The 18520-nt window shown below is 41.5% G+C and overlaps 1 protein-coding gene across 1 annotated transcript in view; it reads left to right on the top strand.

The window, feature by feature from the left end:
* Positions 1 to 17849, top strand: part of ctnna1 (catenin (cadherin-associated protein), alpha 1) — a 62799-nt gene extending 44950 nt beyond the window's left edge. Inside the window, exons 16-18 of the mRNA XM_086105627.1 lie at positions 2928 to 3033; positions 14233 to 14367; positions 16276 to 17849. Coding sequence (XP_085961753.1) covers positions 2928 to 3033; positions 14233 to 14367; positions 16276 to 16566 — 532 coding nt within the window. The 3' untranslated portion in view covers positions 16567 to 17849. The remainder of the gene's footprint in view (positions 1 to 2927; positions 3034 to 14232; positions 14368 to 16275) is intronic.
* Positions 17850 to 18520: the final 671 nt, after the last annotated feature.

The raw sequence follows: 18520 nt of genomic DNA, 5'->3' as shown, positions 1-18520 counted from the left end.
AAATTGTGACAGAGGAGATCCCGGGCAGCGATATGCAGTGTTGACAGAACATGAAAGACAATACGGACATTCACATTGTTCTACAAAGTCCAAATTTGTGAAGATACATCGGTTTTATTGGACAGCTACATTCCATGCATACAAATGCAAATGAAAACATAACCTCAGTTGTGCTTGGCAAAAAAAAACAAGTCTGATAAGAGAAAGATGAAATGAAATCACATGGCAGATGGGGCACATGAAGGATTGTGTGGGTGAATATATATGTTTATATTATTCCCTCTTGCCCGCACTGTATAGCAGAAGGTCAGTAGCTAGCTAATTCCACCTTCGACCATATTATTGCCCCTTCAACCTTGAGCAGGCACAATGCCTTGCCAAGGTTAATGCTCTGCGAAGTAATTGATCTCGACCTCTCATGACAAATCTGCAGAGTGAGAGTGATTCTTGTTGACTTCTTGCATTGCTTATGGCTGTCTGTTGGCCCTTATAAATAAAACATTTGTGGCTTGGAGATATTCAATATATTTGGGGGCCACCTGATGTAGAGTTTTAGCTAGCCGGCTGTGGCTCGGTCCTATGTGGCTGACAATTCGGCACCTGCAGCTGTGTCGAGACCTCTGGTCTTCACTCTTTCGACTGGCCAGAAAAATCTCCCCAAAGTGTCCTCTCGTCAGAGGGGCTTGTTATTGAATGACCTGACCACTTGCCCTGGAAAACCCCCAGTTTAGTTAAGTATTCTGTGCTGAATAACCCCCCCCCCCCCCCCCCCCCCAAATGTAAAAAAATCGTTAGGAAAAAATATTGTCAAAGTTTAGGCAAAACCACGGTTTAGCAGTTACTCTTCCTATCCCTGGTCAGGTCAAAGTTTCTTGGGTGCAGAGCTGATGTGTAAAACACTGCTTGTTGCTCATTGGTCAAGCAGATTTTTCGCCATGTGATTTAGTGCTGTGCAAGATGGACAATATTTTATAATAAGATTGGTAATTGGATGTGAGAATTACTCTATTCTCATAGTATTTATCCTTAATATTACCTTAATTTAACAAGCAACAAGAGCTCGTGTGGATTGCAGGATACATTAACATCAACACTTCGAATGCATCGAGCAGCTCCTGGTCCCTCCCAGAGCTTCATCTGTCTGAGCGTTGCTTCACAATCGATCAGGGAAAAGGAGCCCCAGCTGGGGCAACTCATCCCTGGCACCATGCTGCGCCAGGGACCCATCCTCACTCGGAAAGCCCGCCCCTCCCCCTCGACTACATCCTTAGATCAGACAAGACGAACTGACAAATTCAAGCAAATTTGGACTTAGAGAAGGAAAAGACTCCAACAAAGAGTCACTCAGCTGCGGCAAGAAAAGAAATACATATACTGTAGCGATGTAAATGAGAGAGGGATGTATATTAGCGTCAACATACAACAACTCTATTGATACCTACAATATATCAAAGATCACATAGAACTAGTGTGATTCAAAAGTCATTGGTGGAGACAGTGTGTGTGTGTGTGTGTGTGTGTGTGTGTGTGTGTGTGTGTGTGTGTGTGTGTGTGTGTGTGTGTGTGTTTTTTCTGACATACACAGGAGTCATTATAATCCTTCTCCCCCAAGGGCTTTCTTTTCCCTCGATAGATTCCACTTTGTGCTATTGGCTGTAGCCACTCACATTTGGACACTGACTTACTTTACAGCAGGGCATCATAGGGTAAATGAAAAATGAACGTGTTGCAAACTTCCATCTGTCCTCGAGGTGACTTTTTTTTTTTTTTTTTTTTAAAGAGTTGTGTTGACTTGAATGTCTTGCCAAATGTGTCCCTTAGTCCCTTGTGGTGATGGGGGCGCTGGGGCAGCGATAGCAAAGTGCTTCGGTGGATTTATTCACAGGGCTCAGTCATCCTGTTTAGGGTCAAACATTGTAGCAATATGAAAACATTTCCCACTAGTATATTACTGTTGTATGTTCAGGTCTGTGGAAGAGTGTTCAATTTTTTGCTTGACCAAATTTATTAACTAGTATGCTTTTTAGCAATTCCCTGGTGTCAACAATAATTTTGCCTTCTATAAAAGGGTTGCAATTGAAAGTTGCCAATGTCTGTTGTCCTTTTTAAGTGACATGGTCTTGTTCGTTGGCTGATTTCATGGTCTCCTGCATTCAGATTCGGTTTAATAATTAAGTCTGCATTCAGATTCAGTTTAATAATTAACACCTGAGGTGGAACGCGAAACTTGCACGAAGAGACTCACAGAAGTAGCGTATGTACATTCTTGTTTGAACACACTTCTGGTGAGCCTGACAAAAATAATAGTTTTCAAAGGTTGCCGTTGTGCACCTCTGATATTATGCAGAGATCCATTTCTGAATTTTACGAGTGTTATACTGGTTGGCTGCATGCACAGATCAGACTGGGATCCGTTTGGATTCTTTAGAACAGGGTGTCAAACTCATTTTTTGTCATGGGCCACATTCTTGTTACCATTTCCCTAGGAGGGCCGTTATGACTGTGAAACCATATGAAGAAGCCTACAATAATGGCTTATTGAACTATAGTTGAATTTACTGTAATGATAGGTTTGCCAACAAGAAAACGCTTACAATATCGATCTTATTCATTACATATGAGAATTTGAAATGTTGGTACAGGTTTTAGCACGCTACATACAAGTTGACATGTTTGACTTACCTTCTCTCGCCAGATCTGGCCCTTGGGCCTTGAGTTTGTCACCTGTGCTTTCGAAGGATCGAACTCCAGACACCTGTTCAATACTCCACATTGACTATGACCTGTAGTATGCATGTGATGTGTGTTACTAGTTTCTAACCAGGTTTTGCTCTCAAGAGAAAACCACCCTCTAAAACAACTCACACATGACCGCTAGTATAACAGAACAAAAACTGCCAACTGATCTTTAACATTTTCTTCTCCAGAGGGAAAGGACCGCTGAAGAATACATCGGACGTGATCAGTGCTGCCAAGAAAATTGCAGAGGCAGGATCAAGGATGGACAAGTTGGGTCGCACCATTGCCGATAATGTAAGTTACACTACCACCCAGAAGTTGTCATGTAGCTCACCACTGTCCTGCTAAGTGAGAAGGTGTATTTAATTTGGTTTGCTACAAGACTCGACTCATGGCACACACATCCACCTCGTTAGTTTTTGATCTGTTTTACGCGTTCTCCTTAATTAATATCACAAAAGGCTCACATTGAAGAGTCCTGCTGACGTTAACAGTTCCTGTGATTTGCATTATTCATGAAGACACCCTGACAAATATTAACCAGTTTCTCTCAAGAGCACTCATTTCCCTTTTCCTGGGCCTTTTGCCTTCCAACTCCCAATTCCATCATCTCTCAACATAAATTCCTTACTGGATCATTCTTGTATAAGCGTGTTTCAAGTGCTCTTGGATCCATATGACAATGTCAGTCTGAACAGCTTTTGACTTCATTTCATTTGAATTAGTGTCAGTGTGAAAGAGCTGCGTTGGCTGTATGTATATATATATTTTAATGCCTCACTGACAGTTTGAAGATGCTGATTAGCATGAATGAAAGCAGTGCTATCCCCTAAAGAAAACTGATGGGCAACTGTGCAGCTGTGAGTATGTACATATCTGAACATCTCATGTTAAATGGGCTTTGGTAAATGGTCTTTCACTTGTATAGCGCTTTTCGACCTACAAAACACTCAAAGCGCGTAAATACTGACTCTTCACTCACCAACTGATGTCGGGGCATCATCGAACTCGCATTCTCTGGGTTAAGAGATGACCACTGCCACTGAGCCACGTCGGCTCCTGGTGGTCTGGCTCAGTGACTTGGGGGCTAGTTTATTGTCCCGACAGTCCACAATTTATTATTTTTTTCCACTACTTGTGTTCAGCTCGCGTATGTGAACGCAATCGGTGCTTTTCCGACTGGTGTTTGAACAAATGTAACCATTTTGTGCAGATCCCATCTATTTTACAAAGCTCAAACAACTATGTGACGCTCACTCATTATGCAGCCTGTCATAATTAGGCATAACATGCATGATAGATTGGAATAGGTAGAGAGAATGGACAGTGCCTTTCTGTGGAGAATGGAACATCCCTCCTGAGAGATGAATCCATTAAGTGCGTTTTGCCCTTTTAATTAGCAGTATAATTGCCAGGTGGCGCTTTCTAAACTGCATGCATTTACTCACACTGTATATGTATATTTAGGACATTTCTCGAACAAAGCATGGTGATGCCACAGGCCTGCTTATAGCACACAGCGCGTCGTGTATGATGTCGGCATACTCCAGCAGCAATAGTTAAGTGAATCACCACGAAGATGCATGCATCCATACTGACAGCAGAGCAAAGTCAATGCTGGGCCTGCTCATTAACCTAGGCATATTAATCACATGCACTTGGTGCTTCTGGCGTAGAGGGCTTATGAGATTTTACTCCTCATATAAAACATCAGCAGATGGTCCCACATTGATGGCACAGCATCTCCCCCCTCATTCTCCTTCATAAGACTTTGTTACGCTGTATTTCAGTGATCAGAGAAGGTGATTTTGGTCAATTTTCCTGGTTGCTTGGTTTATTTTCTTAGGAAAATTAAAACATGCAATGGACCCTTATTAAAGTGGAAAGAAGCGAGCTGTGTAGACATAAGCAGTAGGATTTAGGTCAGTGTCGTCTGTAGGTTCTGCACTGCAGTTTATTAAGAATTTATCACCCTCCTATGCAGGGCAACTCAGAATTATATCAAAGCCTCATTGTAAACAAATCATGCTTTGTGGTTGAGATTAATAATCACCAAATATGTGTGTCACTCCATAGCCCTAACATGTCTGTTTCATGCCTGTTTTTTACTTGAAGGTGCATATGAACACACGTGTGTAAGTGCGCACGCAAACAGCCTTTTATCCTCATGATGTATGCTGACATACATCGTGTACTTTTCCAATTTGCATTCAATCAGTGGAGATTTATAGGGATCCATGGGCTATGTTGCTGGACAGTCTAATCTTGGCCCTGGCTTGAAAAGCCTAAAAGCAGGCAGGGTTGTAAATTACCTACTGTATTGGAGAATCAGAATCGCCAAGTGAGCCCCATAAATTCTCAGCTCAGTAGTTCAAGGATCATCTTTCAGTCAATTGGAGTCTGGTTCGATGAAGAGCTCGCCGTATTTGTTGGTTGTGACATTTATCGATGTAATATTGAAAGGTATTCAGGGACATTCTTTTTCTCCTTTAAATCCTCTAAATGGGCCAGAAACTTTTCATCAGATATCCAAACATGCTGGGGAATCAATTACTCCGCCCATAAATCTACTTCATCAATAAATATAGTGCTGTGAAACAAGTCCAAGTAATTCAAATATATCAACTAAAAAAAAAAAATTTTAAACAACTTTTTTTTTCCTGCCTTAGCTACTCGTTTATTTGATATGCACCATCGGTAAGGTAAGTCAAGCCAGCTGTAGCAACAGTTGGTCATGCTGTGCATGGTTGTAGCACGCCACCGGCTCGGTAAGAAGGCCAACTTAAAAATCACACTTACCGTGCCAAATAATACATGGATATCACGGCCGAGGGACCCTTTTTTTTTTTTTTTTGGAAGTTTTTCCTGGTGCATGGTGGCAATCTTGACTCACTTGTATTCTTTGTCATTTGACTCGGCATGACTCAGATTTGTTCTTGGTTTTGCTGTTCGGTGCTTTCTACCGTCTTTGTTACCGATTTGTTGCTTTATTGTTGTATATGTTAGTTGCTCCATTTACAGCACTTTGTATGCAGCGATGGCTGTCTGAAAGTGCTCTATAAATACAGTTGAGTTGAGTTGACTCTCCTTCCCAACTGTAGTTGGGTTGCATATATTGATGTTTCAAACTGTTGCCAACAACATCACAGTCATCCTGAAATCATTTTACAGTCATTAACTCATTCAGTACCAGACATTTTTTACCCCTTTTTTTACCCTAAGTCTTGGAAAAATTGAAAAAAAAAGTATCTGGGGTTGAACATGTGGAGTGTGAAAAGACATAAATATGTCTTTGGGAGTGAAGGAGTTAAGTGCTTGTCCACCCAAGATCGGCCATCTTTCACTCAAAAACTTGCCTGTTTTTGATCAGGGAAATATTAGCTTGCATTTTCAATGGTATCGGTTTGCTTTGGAGAAATCGGAAAATAACTCTCAAAACACCCCTTTCTCATCAGCAAGATGCCCCTCCCCTCTGTTCCCATGTCGAGGTGGAGTCAGCAGAAGAACCGGATACAATATGTCCATTCAAAACCATTGCATATACATTGTGTAGAATGGATGCAGTTTCCCTTGTCCCAGATTTGCTTTCTTTGACTCCACAAGATGTGAACTTTTTGGAAGATGAATTGTTCGTACGTTAGCTGACTTAACATATTTTACAGATCATTAGGTGCAATATTAAGGAACGGGTCTACTTGAAAAAAAATCATACATAATACGCACCCACTTAAAAGGTGCAGTATTATGTGAAACATTGTATGTTGAATAGTTTATTCTAATTTTACCTTATGCTTATTTGATGGATTTTGCGCTATTATGCTAGGTTCAGATCAGTCGAAAACATTGGATGGCGCCATGTGTGTTGCTTGCCTTTGTTGGTGTCCATTCCAGGGTTTCTGTCTGCCTCCACCTATCTGAAAATCAGGCACCCTAAATGGCCATGCTCGGCTGGAGGGTGGCCCCCTTGCTTGAACTCCGTTGCCTTGAAGTTTCCTTAGTCTGTCTGTCCGTCCATCCGTCCATCCATCCATCCATTTTCTGCACCCCATAACCTCACTGGGGTCATGTGCAGGCGTGCTTGATTTTTCAAAGTCCAACTTTGAAAGTACAACAAGATGCAGGGTGGGGTCACTTCATGGCCAGAAATACTGCTTTCCATGGCGAGCCATTAGCACTTGTCGTCAGTTGCCAGTGATGGTAAGCAACGGTTGCCCAACAAATGAGAGATACGGGTTGTCGCACTGCAGAGATGACTGGATTTATGGCACTCGTTCCCTATGCTCATTAAACTGAACTCATGGCATCTTTTGAGGTGGAATTCTCTTTAAAATGTGCCCTGTGGTTCAGTTTATTACCTTTAACAAATGACTACCACACCGCAGAAATGAAGGCTTTGCCCTCCACTACTTGTAGATTGATTGACCTTTGAGTGGCATCATAGTTTAGACAGTAACAATGTTGGGTCAATGCCATTGTGTGCATTAGCTTTACTTTGATATGCTGACATATTTTTTGAACAAACACGACCGAAAAAAGAAAACACCTTTGGCCACTTCTCTGTGGCCCTCAACAACAGGTTGTTGGCAGGGAGGGGCTCATTAGAATGCTGCGCTTGTCAGTAAATATTGGAAATTGGCATTTCCTCTGGGTGAAGCATCTTAAAGGTCAGCAGCTCTGCCTCTCTCTGTGGCGTGTAATAGAATTCAGCAAAAATTGCGTGGCATTACCAATGATTGGACCTGACCTTCCTGATCATCATTTATATCATGGGCATTAGCCCAGTGTGTGGCACGGTGGTTCCTTTTGTTCAAGATAGTGCTCTGTCATTCTTTTTACATTATGTCGACTTTGTCCGTCATTTTACTGTTGTGGCAGTCGTGCTCAAACTTTTTACACCCAATTGCCCAAAAATATCCAGGTCTTCAAATAACACTCATAAACAACAATATCAGGTAGTATAGTTGGCATAAGTGTTTATCAAAAATTGAACTTCAGTCATGAATAATTTAGAATGTATTCCACAGAATTTAAATGAAAATTGTCCATAAATGTGTAAAATCAAACGGTTCTTAAAGATTAAATACGAATGTATGTAAAAGTTAAGAACAATTGAATTGCACTTAAAAGGACACCCCCCCAACCATGAAAGGAAACTCATGTTCCACGATCAGTACTCATGCCACATGTTGAGTATGACTTGAAGAGCAAAGAGACAAATTGTTTTCTCTATAAACATGACAATCTAACGCACGGGTGTCAAAGTCAAGGCCTGGGGGCCAGATCTGGCCTGCCACATCATTGTATGCGGCCTGCGAGAGCAAATCAAGCACGTCTAATTCCATGATGCTTGCTAAAGTCTGAACCAAAATTTAAAATTGTCATCTCCAATCTATAACAACAGTGTTTAAACAAGCCATTGTTGTTGTTATCCATCAGTTTGTTGTTCACTGTGTATGTAATATGTGGAGGTGGTTCAACTTTTATATGGCTTGACAAAATTCAGTCATAACGGTCCTCCTAGGGAAAACCATCACGACAATGTGGCCCTTGACAAAAATGAGTTTGACACCCCTGATTTAAAGTAATATTGCCAGTACTGAACTTGGCATCAACCTTGACCAAAGCCCCCAAATGGCTACCACATATTTTAGCTTTGTAGTAAAGTCGTTGAATGTCCTGTTTACTCTTTAAAAAAAAAAAAAAAAAGGATGACCAAGCAAATGTGGAAAATGCACTCTCATTTGGCAAAAGACTGCGCGAATAATTTTTTTGGCGACAGTAGTATTTCATAATCCTCCCTCCTCCCCCAAAATAAAAAAAAAATACAATATCCCAGCCTTGTTCATATCATTTTTTTTCTCGTTTATATTTTATAACACGATCATGTCCCCATCTCTTCATTGTCTTTTCACTTGCTGGACCATTTTTATAAAGTCGGTGGAGGGTTATTATTTTATCTTTTTTTAATGAGAGTTATGCATTAACTCTAGAATTGCCTCAGTTATCAAATCCATTATCACAGCAATCAAAGGAACCATTGATTTAATAAGCCATTCACGGTTTCACTGTACAGGTACCCGTGTGTGGTGTGTTTTTAGACGTGCATGGTTTGATCTTTGATATTATATTATTATGCTGCTGGCAGGATCTGCCAGGTAGTATCAGGGTGTGGAAGGCTGTTTTGGGCGGGCCGGCGTAGCGGTGCTGCAGCGCATCACTCGCCTGGCGTGACAGGGATAGCAGCTGACTTGGCCGGAGTCAAGCAATGTCGAGCTGAGCTTGCAAAATGTGGCTCAAGGAACTCAGTCCATACTTGTGGAGTAGCCTCCTCTGCCGCCGACCGAGCTGAGTTTATCAACCGATGTACGGAGCAAAAGTTGCAGTTGTCATCCATGTTTATCTTCAAGTATCTCCACATGGCTGACATGAGTCCTATCAGGAAAGTAAATGTCAGGCTGGTGAAGTGTTTTCGGTTAATTTTTATGAGTACAGATGTACAGAAGCGGGTATCACACCCTGGTTTAAATGCATCCCTATTTCATGGTACTGTATATTTAATGCTATTTTTTTGTAACCGTCTCCTATCTAATACCTTTAAACAATTACCGTATTTTCACGACCATTCGGCGCACCGTATGGTTGGGCGCAGTCTCATTAATGGGTGCTATTTCTGTATTTTACACATAGACAAAACGCACTGTATTATTGGGCGCAATTTTAAAGTGGTAAAACATACGCCAGCTTAAACATACGGCATGCATGCGCGCACGCTAAAAACACGTTAGCTTGAAGCATACGGTAGCATGCCAAGACATACAGATACAAGCTAAAAACACGTTTTTAAAAAGGCAACGAAAGCAAAACTGAGTTCCGTTGTATTTTATTTAGCCATCGTACAATGTACTCACGTTTTTCGATCAATCATCACCCAGAAATCCATCAAAGTCCTCATCCTCTGTATCAGAATTGAACAATTGTGCAAGTACCGGTAATCCATCAAAAACGCCGTGTTCCCTCTCGTTGTCAGTCACTCTCATTGCCATGTGGCTCCACAGAAATGATGCCGGCTTTGCCAAAAACTCGAACAACAGTGCAAGCAGACACGTTCGTCCAAGCAGCCACAATCCATTCGCAAATTGTGGCGTAACTCGCCCGGCGCTGCCTCTCACTCTTTGTAAAGTTGTGTTTGCCATCGATCATTCATTGTTCCCATGCCGTTCGCAACTTTACTTTGAACGCCCGGTTGATGCTGATGTCCAGCGGTTGGAGTTCTTTAGTCAAGCCTCCGGGAATAACGGCAAGCTCAGAGTTTATTTGCTTGACTTGGTTTTTCACCGCTGCTGTGAGATGGGCACGCATGCCAGAAGCATAACCGATGGCTTGAAGTTTGAACTGAGCTTCGTAGGCGTGTCGCTTTGTAGAATTTATTTTCGGGGGTTCTTAGCAACCAAGTTGTTTTGCAACAATGCACAGAGCCACACTCTATACAGGTGTTGGTACCTGCTTGTGGCGTCCCTTTAGCGTCCACTTACACGCCCACCCTTCACTCATTGGCAGACTTCTTCCCCGCATGCCTGTCGTCACTCACGTCTGCCTTTTCTCTCTCTCTCTCTCCATATATGTATATATACACGCCCACCCTTCACTGATTGGCCGCATCCTTTGCCGCATGCCTGTCCACAGTCACTTCCGCCTTTTCTCTATATAAACAGCGTGTCGGCTGTCAGTCAGGTTTCGGAACTCAGCGCATACACAAGACGCTCCGCATCATAAGGCGTCCTGTCCATTTTGGAGAAAATTTAAGACTTTTAATGGCGCCTTATAGTCGTGAAAATACGGTACATCTCTCACTTCTAGACGCTCTGTGCGGCATGTGTTGTGCTCTAAGATATGACAAGCCGGAGAAATCCTACTATAGCATCTTTAACTGAACTCCAATCAATTAAGAATTTCCATCCATTGCCAAAACTGACTGAGAAAAAAAAAAAGCCCATAAATGTCTTTTTTTTCTTAAACAGTGATCAGACACAGTAGGTTCATGAGGATAATTTGAAACAATGTACAGTGAAACTCCTCTACAACGAAACCATGTTTGCAGCAAGAAATTTTTATCACAGGATTTATCACTGTAGCAAATTTGATCTCAGATGTAAACGCACACACACACACACACACACACAAACGTATGTGTACTCCTTATTTTTATTCCAATAGTGCATAAGTATGAGCCTACACTTATTTGACACTTCATATAGTCAGTGCAGAAAGAAAAAAAGAGTAAGAAATTGCAAAGTTTACGTTCAGCATTCACTTTCACTTCAATCAATTTCTTGGATAATGTATTTTATTTTGCTTCCTCCGTCTTTCATTTTGATCACTTTTACCCTCTCTTCCAGCGTCAGAGCTCTTCTTGTCCTAGCTGCTTGACATCCAAAGGTCCGTTTTGTAGCCATTTTAGCAATGCAACGTTCTTGCTGCGTCTGAAACTAACAATAACAAATACTTCCTGGACTACTGCGCATGTGTAAACCAGTGTGATGGTTGCTATTGCCGTTTCCGAACGAAGCAGTAGAGGTCGCTGTTGGATTAGACTTCGTTGTAGTGAATCTCGTCGCGAGGTAAGAGCAGAGAAAAAGATTTCGTATAACACAACAGGGTTTTTTTCGTTGTATGGGGGCAGGAAAGTGGGAATGGTGTTAATGCATGAAGATTTTTTCACAGGGGGGTGGGGATTTCACCCATGTAGGTTTCGTTGTAGAGGAGTTTCACTGTAGTCGAAATGCAAATTATCTGTGCGGGATTTGCACCGCACAGGTAACCACGTCAGCCTTGAATTTGCATTATCCAAACAATCTTAGTGGATCTTGTCGCTTTTGCACAATTTATGTATGCCCTTGTCACAGTGCAGGAGGCCTTGCAGAGTGAAGCCAGCAGCTGAGCTGAGCACGAGCACAAGTGATGCTTTCACAGCGCTCTGCTCTCAGCCGTCTGAATTCTTCCCCAAGCCCTTATTAGCATGGTTGCTGCATTCAGCCTGATCGCAGGTCTTGTGTGTGTGTGTGTGTGTGTGTGTGTGTGTGTGTGTGTGTGTGTGTGTGTGTGTGTGTGGGTGTGGGTGTGTGTGCGTGTGCGTGATTCTTTGCACGCGCGCACACACACGTGCAAGTATATGCCCACACTTGGTGTTCGTGCAAGCTGCAGTTGAATCCTCATGTTTCCCTTCTCCCTAGTTGGATATCACTCTTATTTATTTCTCCATACGGTTTACCCTCTGGCTCACTCTTTATCCTCATGCTTTCTCCAAGTGCTTGTTTTCACTTGCATGTTTTTGGTTTTGCCCTGCTTTTTAACCTTTTTTCTTGTTCCCATTTTCTTCCTCCTACCATCTATGTAGTGGTCCTCATCTGTAAAATGATCCCCTCTAGCTTTCTTCTCCCCATTTTCTGTTGTAATTTTCTTTAATGGAACTCCACATATCCCTCCTCTCCACTTGGCCCATATTTCTATCAATCAGGAATAGATAGTAATGGTGAAGGAGATTCAGCCCATGCCATTCACACTGTCACAGGGCATCAGTCAGGGTGCTCAGTGAAGGCTACAAAGGAAAATATAGTTCGTTTAAATGCGCTCACATAACCTGACAATCGATATAAGGTAACTTTCAGTGATTCCTTTTTTGGGGAATAGGATATGCATATTTAGACTAAAACATCGAAAATTTTACGTTTCTTTTATAAAGTGAGTGCGAAACAGGCAGTGTTGCCTCAGCATTGATTGTGTCAATTCTGAGCACAACCATATGAGGCTTCGGTCACTGCTATTGGCAGTTGAGTTTCAATGTCATAGTTTAAGAGTGTCCAATTTAATAAATCCAATTTAAAGTTTTTTTTTCTTTTATCCGCCAGGATAAAACGTGGATTATGTTATAATCTGAAAATGGGAGTACCTGAATTGTGCCAATGTTGTCAGTGCATGGTAATGTCTTGACCCAATTTATGGCATCAAAAGAAAAAACATATGCAGTTCGTACTGCTAGCAAGAGTTGATTGTAGCCTCATCTCACGAAACAACGTTTTGCTAATCTTGGTCTGTTTTTTTTTTTTTTTTTGTTTTTTGTTTTTAAACCCAGAGGTGGCGATTCGAAAATAGTTGTAGCAAAGCTGAAGCCCAAGGTCACACGTCAGCTTCAGTTTATACTGAACACATTTAGGTTCCTGGTCAAAGACAAATATCACAGAAAAGTTTAGAATTCCATCTTTTATGTGTGTTAAACAACTCAAGGGAGAGCAGCTTTTTTTTGACGCCACCCACTTTTTAAGTGAGCAAAAGTATTGAAGCGGACAGGTACTTCATCGAAAAGCTCGTAGGACAACAGAAGTGATACACTATCACACTATTGCTTGCTTACCTTTGGATTCAGTTTTAAAAAGTGAAACAGGGTCTCTTTATGAAGAGTGTTATTTATTAACTCAAGAATTGCCACAGTTGGCCAAGTAACAGCGGGGCAATCAAAGGAGCCGTTGATTTAATGAGTCATTGCGGTTTCACTTTGTGTATTTGAGATTATGCAGATAGGCTGACAGGATCAACCTGGGTAGCCTCTGTGTTCTGCAGGATGGAGGAGGGCCGGACATTGTGGCATGTCCACTGGCTGGCTCGACTGGACCTGAGCAGTGAAACAAGGCGACTGGGGTTTGAAATTTGCTTACAATGATCTGCTGTCACAACTCGCTCAAGTGGCCGCCTCCATCACTGCTCGAGCAAAAGTTATCATGCTTTTTGCCGGGCATGATTTTTGCTTGGCTAAACATTTCGTCATCCGTATTTGCCTTTCCATCTCTGGGTTGGTGTCCAAACGGGAAAGTATGTTTCCTAACCTCAAATGGTTTGATACCATTTCAAACTCAGGAGGCGGACTCTTGACGCCACCTGACCTTTCTGCTGAAAATGCTTCAGGTCCGCGGTTGAAATTCAGAGCTTTTCAATAGTATACAAATTGACATTGATTTATGCTTTCATCTTGCTGCAAAATAGTAATTCCTATGATTGTCAATTAACAGTGCCACATTTTCAAGTGCAGTTGTATTTTTGTATTCAAATCCACTTGACACCAAGTTGTTGACACCAACAAGATCGAAATCATTTGTAATAACATTTGCATTTTGTTATCCGAGCCACCTATGACAAAATGGATTATCCCTGTGGGTGTTTTGAGTTGATCGTTTTGGCTGTGAGCATATTCCCGCTGCCAACGTCTATCTTAGGTGTCATCCTGCTGCCAAATCATCTTCAAAGTGTGGGATCCGTGTGTCTGTACAATACCACAGATATCAAGCTCGAGAAATGCGAACCGACGGTAGAAGTAGCAAATTGGATTCATTGCAACCGCCCACCAGCTGTAAAAATTCAAGCATCACCAGTCCATTCATACACGATCAATACAAATGAACGTAGCGCATTTGTTAACGGATTGATTGTCTTTGTGACTCGCAGTGCCCGGACTCAACCTGTAAGCAGGACCTGCTCGCCTACCTGCAGCGTATCGCCTTGTACTGCCACCAGCTCAACATTTGCAGCAAAGTCAAGGCTGAGGTTCAGAATCTGGGAGGAGAGCTGGTTGTCTCGGGGGTGAGTTCACCGTCATTTTAATCATGGACACCGGGGAGCCATTTATAATTTACTCTCTTCAATGTGCTCAGCCACCAAAGTAACTGAAGAGTTGCGGAGCAGCTAAAACCGATGTTAAATGACATATGAAATAAGCCTAACTGTTGGTGAAATGTTTTGACATCTGCTGCGAGGAGAGCGAAGTCGAGTGTGTGAGTCTCAAAGGTAACCGACTGAATCCTGGGAAGGAGGAGGACGGCAAAAAAATTCAAATCATTCTGCAAAAGAGCTTTTCAAATGCCACTCCGCTCACATACTCTTGTAGATTCGCGTCGCATATGAAAACAAAACAGCAGGTTGATCGAGCGGCACTCGGTTGCTTCAGCTCTTGTCACATGAAATGAGTAGTTTTGCAATGAATACAATACATCAGGTCGTCTCTGAAAGTAGTGGCTCAAAAAACAACATTTCCCACAACATATCAGTCTATTTGTTCAAGACTCAAACACATCTGCAGGGAATGTTTTCAAACTGTCATAAATGGGGGGGGGGGGGGGGGGGTCTAAATTGTCACCTCGTATTGCTATTTTGTGTAGTGCATAATTTGAACCTTTTTAGGATCAATTGTCCTATCACACTATTCTACCGAATAATCGAGTCTTCGGATCACTCTAAACTTTGCACCAATAGAAGACTGAAAGGTCATGACTAGTTTGGGTACAGTAAAATGGACGTTTTATCTGTCCTGAAAATGTCCGTGATAGGTGATACAATAGCACAAAAAAATCACTGTTTCCTAATTGTATAGACAGCAGGGAATGAATGCAGGTTGGATTTGAAAATTCTACTTCAAACTAGAATGGCTAAAATGGCTGACCTTAACTAGATTCCTGCATCACAATGTTGCCAAAATTACAATCCTGGTCGGTTATTGCAACTTGCGCTGCTTGTTGGGGCGGATGCCGCATGCTAAACTTGCGAGCTCGATGGTGAGACGGTTAGCCTTCATTTTTGTTGCCCTGAGAGGTGGCAGCAAATTAAGAATATACATCACCCATTAATTGCCATGACTACTACTACTATAACTTCTTTCATTTCTTCATCTACTTTCATGTGGTATTTGACAAATATTTTTGTGCATTACAACCTCCTTCTTTTAGCATGTGGTTGTGCGACTTAGTCTGAAAATTCCCAGAAATTCTATTTCCCGTTCTACATTTATCATATCTTTCCTCTTTACCACCATTGATACTTTTCTTTCGCAGTGTCAATTAAAGGAAAAACTCAACAACCGTACATGCTGTCACACAAAATGAATACTCAATTTTAGTTTGGCTTTTGCGGGAATTTTTTTATTTTCCAGACATTTTGGGCTAACTTGAAATTTATCCACGTTTCGAACATTTGACTTGGGTGGTTCCACTGTACTTGCATTTAATTACATGGGCACCTTGTCATAAATTTCAAGTATTGTAGTATTTGCGTTCGGTTTTGTTGAATTAGTGCTTGTGTGTATATTGACTAATAAGAAAGGTAATGGCTTTTTTAAATGGAAAAAACCGCCTTACATGCGTGAGCTGTTTACAGCGTTGTTAAAGCATTAATTAGCCACTTGCCGTTCAACCTGATTTTAATAGCAAGCCTCTGTGCATGAAATAATGAATCCCTTTCCCCTTTCAGCAAGGCTGACAGGCGTCTGCGTTTTTAACACTTAGCATAAGTGTCACCAATTTCTCGGGGGCTTTTAAATTGTTGAGATTAAATTAATTTGACCTTTTTCTCTAGTCTCCAGTTCCTCGCATATGTTTATATGTCAAAACGTGGCAAGGTTGTTGATTCTAGCCTACCCAAACAAAGAAGCCTTTGTTTTCCAACATTTCAGAGGCTAACTGTGTTCTTGTGATCTCTCCATCTTTCTCACATGAACAGTTGGACAGCGCCATGTCCCTCATTCAGGCTGCAAAGAATCTGATGAACACCGTGGTGTCCACTGTAAAGGCATCGTACGTCGCCTCCACCAAGTACCAGAAGAACAAAGGTATGGAGGCCCTCAATATGCCTGCCATTTCCTGGAGGATGAAGGCGCCGGAGAAGAAACCTCTGGTGAAGCGAGAGAAGCAAGATGATGGCCAAACTAATCGGGTCAAACGATCCTCTCACAAGAAGCATGTCAACCCCGTGCAGGCCCTGAGCGAGTTTAAAGCAATGGATAGTATCTAGAGCCTCCACCATTTTGTTTATGTATAGAGAATCAAGCTTGGCATTCTATTAAAAAGAGCTTTTAACTTTTTTTTTTTTTTTTTTTTTTGTGGAAATTGTAATCTTCCATTGTTCCATTGATGTATATGTCCGTTTGCCTCATCTCAATTCCAGTAGGCTCCTGTGTACTTTTTTTTTTCTTTTTGTGTGTGGGGGAAAAATAGTGTGGAATCAATTGGACACAGGCGTTTTGTTTTGTATTTTCACATTTGTTTTCTGTTTTGTATGTATGACCTAATTCCACAAGACCATTCTCATTTCGGTTATATTATTACCATGCTGGGGTTCTCTGGTGTTTTTCATTTTGTTGATGATGGTCTGTTCCACAAATATCAACTATGCAAACTCCCAATGCCCTTATTTCAAGTCAAGCAATAATTGTTTGGTGACATTTGAAGATGTCATGGCCCAACTGTAACAAGCCAAAGTTGCTACCATGTATTTGCACCTGTTCACACTTGATGACAGATGCGTCATCTCCATGACACATTTATTCCCCCCGTCATTTTGTTCAGCAATCATGGCTTTTTTTGGCCGTGCAACCGAGATGTTCTTTCGACGCATTTAAGCCAAACGGATCCGCTCCTTCAGTCCAACTCTTTGTGATGAAGCCTTTTCAAATCCAGTGGGCCAAACAATGAATGATGTACGCCTCTTCTCTGCACAGCTGCCGAGCTTCATTTTTTTGTCAATGAGAGCAACCTCCAAATCCTAAGAATGGGTCCAAATTGAGGTACCAATCCTTCGCGCTCCTCAGCCTGGGAGGAAGGCATGCAAAGAAAGGGGGGCAGGGTTCCTCCCTAATATGACTTGTTTTTTATTACTCGTCCTCAAGCTGGAAAATTGGTCCAGATTCTAAATGGGGAACTATCTTTTTGAAACCTAAACTCAACTCTTAAAGCTTTAAATCCAACAGCTTTTTTAAGTGTTCAAAAAGTCTGCTTTTGTTTCCCATTCAAATTTTGTTTTGCCCGTTTGGCATCACTGAACTAATCCCAGATGGGCTTTTATGTGCTCACCCTGAGCATTTTCCCCCCATGCACAACCAATCATCTCAAAGGTTTTGTTTTTTTCCCCCTCGGTTTGTGGTTTTGCTCTATTTAAGTTTGGAATAGATACAAGTAAACGACTTTTGCTGTGTATTGCTTTTTTGTTCTTTATAGCTGACCTGTTAGTAGACACTATATTCGATTCATGTGCCTGCTCTGTATTTCAATAAACAAATAAAACCATTCTCTCCAAAATGTTTTCCACCCTCAATTGATTCCAAGCTTCATCGTGCCGCTAGATATATTGTGTTCGAAAACATTAAGCCAAGTGAACCCCTTAAAGTAAAATATTGGTTGACGAGAAAAGACTCCCAGTCGCGCAAAATAAAACAATTTCATAATTGAAAACAACTGACTTCTGAATATAAAAGTTGAGTTCATTTTTTTTTAAGTGGCGCATAAAACTACTGGAGGTAACACACTCTTCTCTCCAGCTGCATAAGATTGTCACCCACCACACGATTTGGGGTATGTTATTCGATTGCTGGTCGTGATCGGTCACAACATCACTTGTGGGCCGCTGTTCAGCAACAATTAGGGAATTCATGCTGGAGGATTTCTTTTTTTTTTTTTTTTTGCAAAGGACATGGCTCTCTCAAGCTGCCTTTATAAAAAAAAACTATGCATACATGTTAGACGAATGTAATTGACTGCTGAAACAAAGTAAACTGGGACAGGCTTAAATAACCCTGAAAGGATACCGTATAGAAAATGGATGGATGGTGGTCAATGAAACGCTTGCCTGGAACTGATATCACTGGAATATTTATGTTGAACTCTCAATCGCAATATTCAGATATTAATACAGACTCCTACATGTAGCATTTGGTGGAATAATTGGAGAAAATTGCCTAGATTTATTCAAA

The sequence above is a fragment of the Hippocampus guttulatus genome, chromosome 2 (genome assembly GCF_054856545.1).
Source record: "Hippocampus guttulatus isolate MCC_2025c chromosome 2, RoL_Hgut_1.0, whole genome shotgun sequence".
Taxonomy (NCBI): Eukaryota; Metazoa; Chordata; class Actinopteri; order Syngnathiformes; family Syngnathidae; genus Hippocampus; species Hippocampus guttulatus.
The sequence above is the reverse complement of the archived record's forward strand: the minus strand, read 5'-3'. Positions and strand labels throughout refer to the sequence as shown.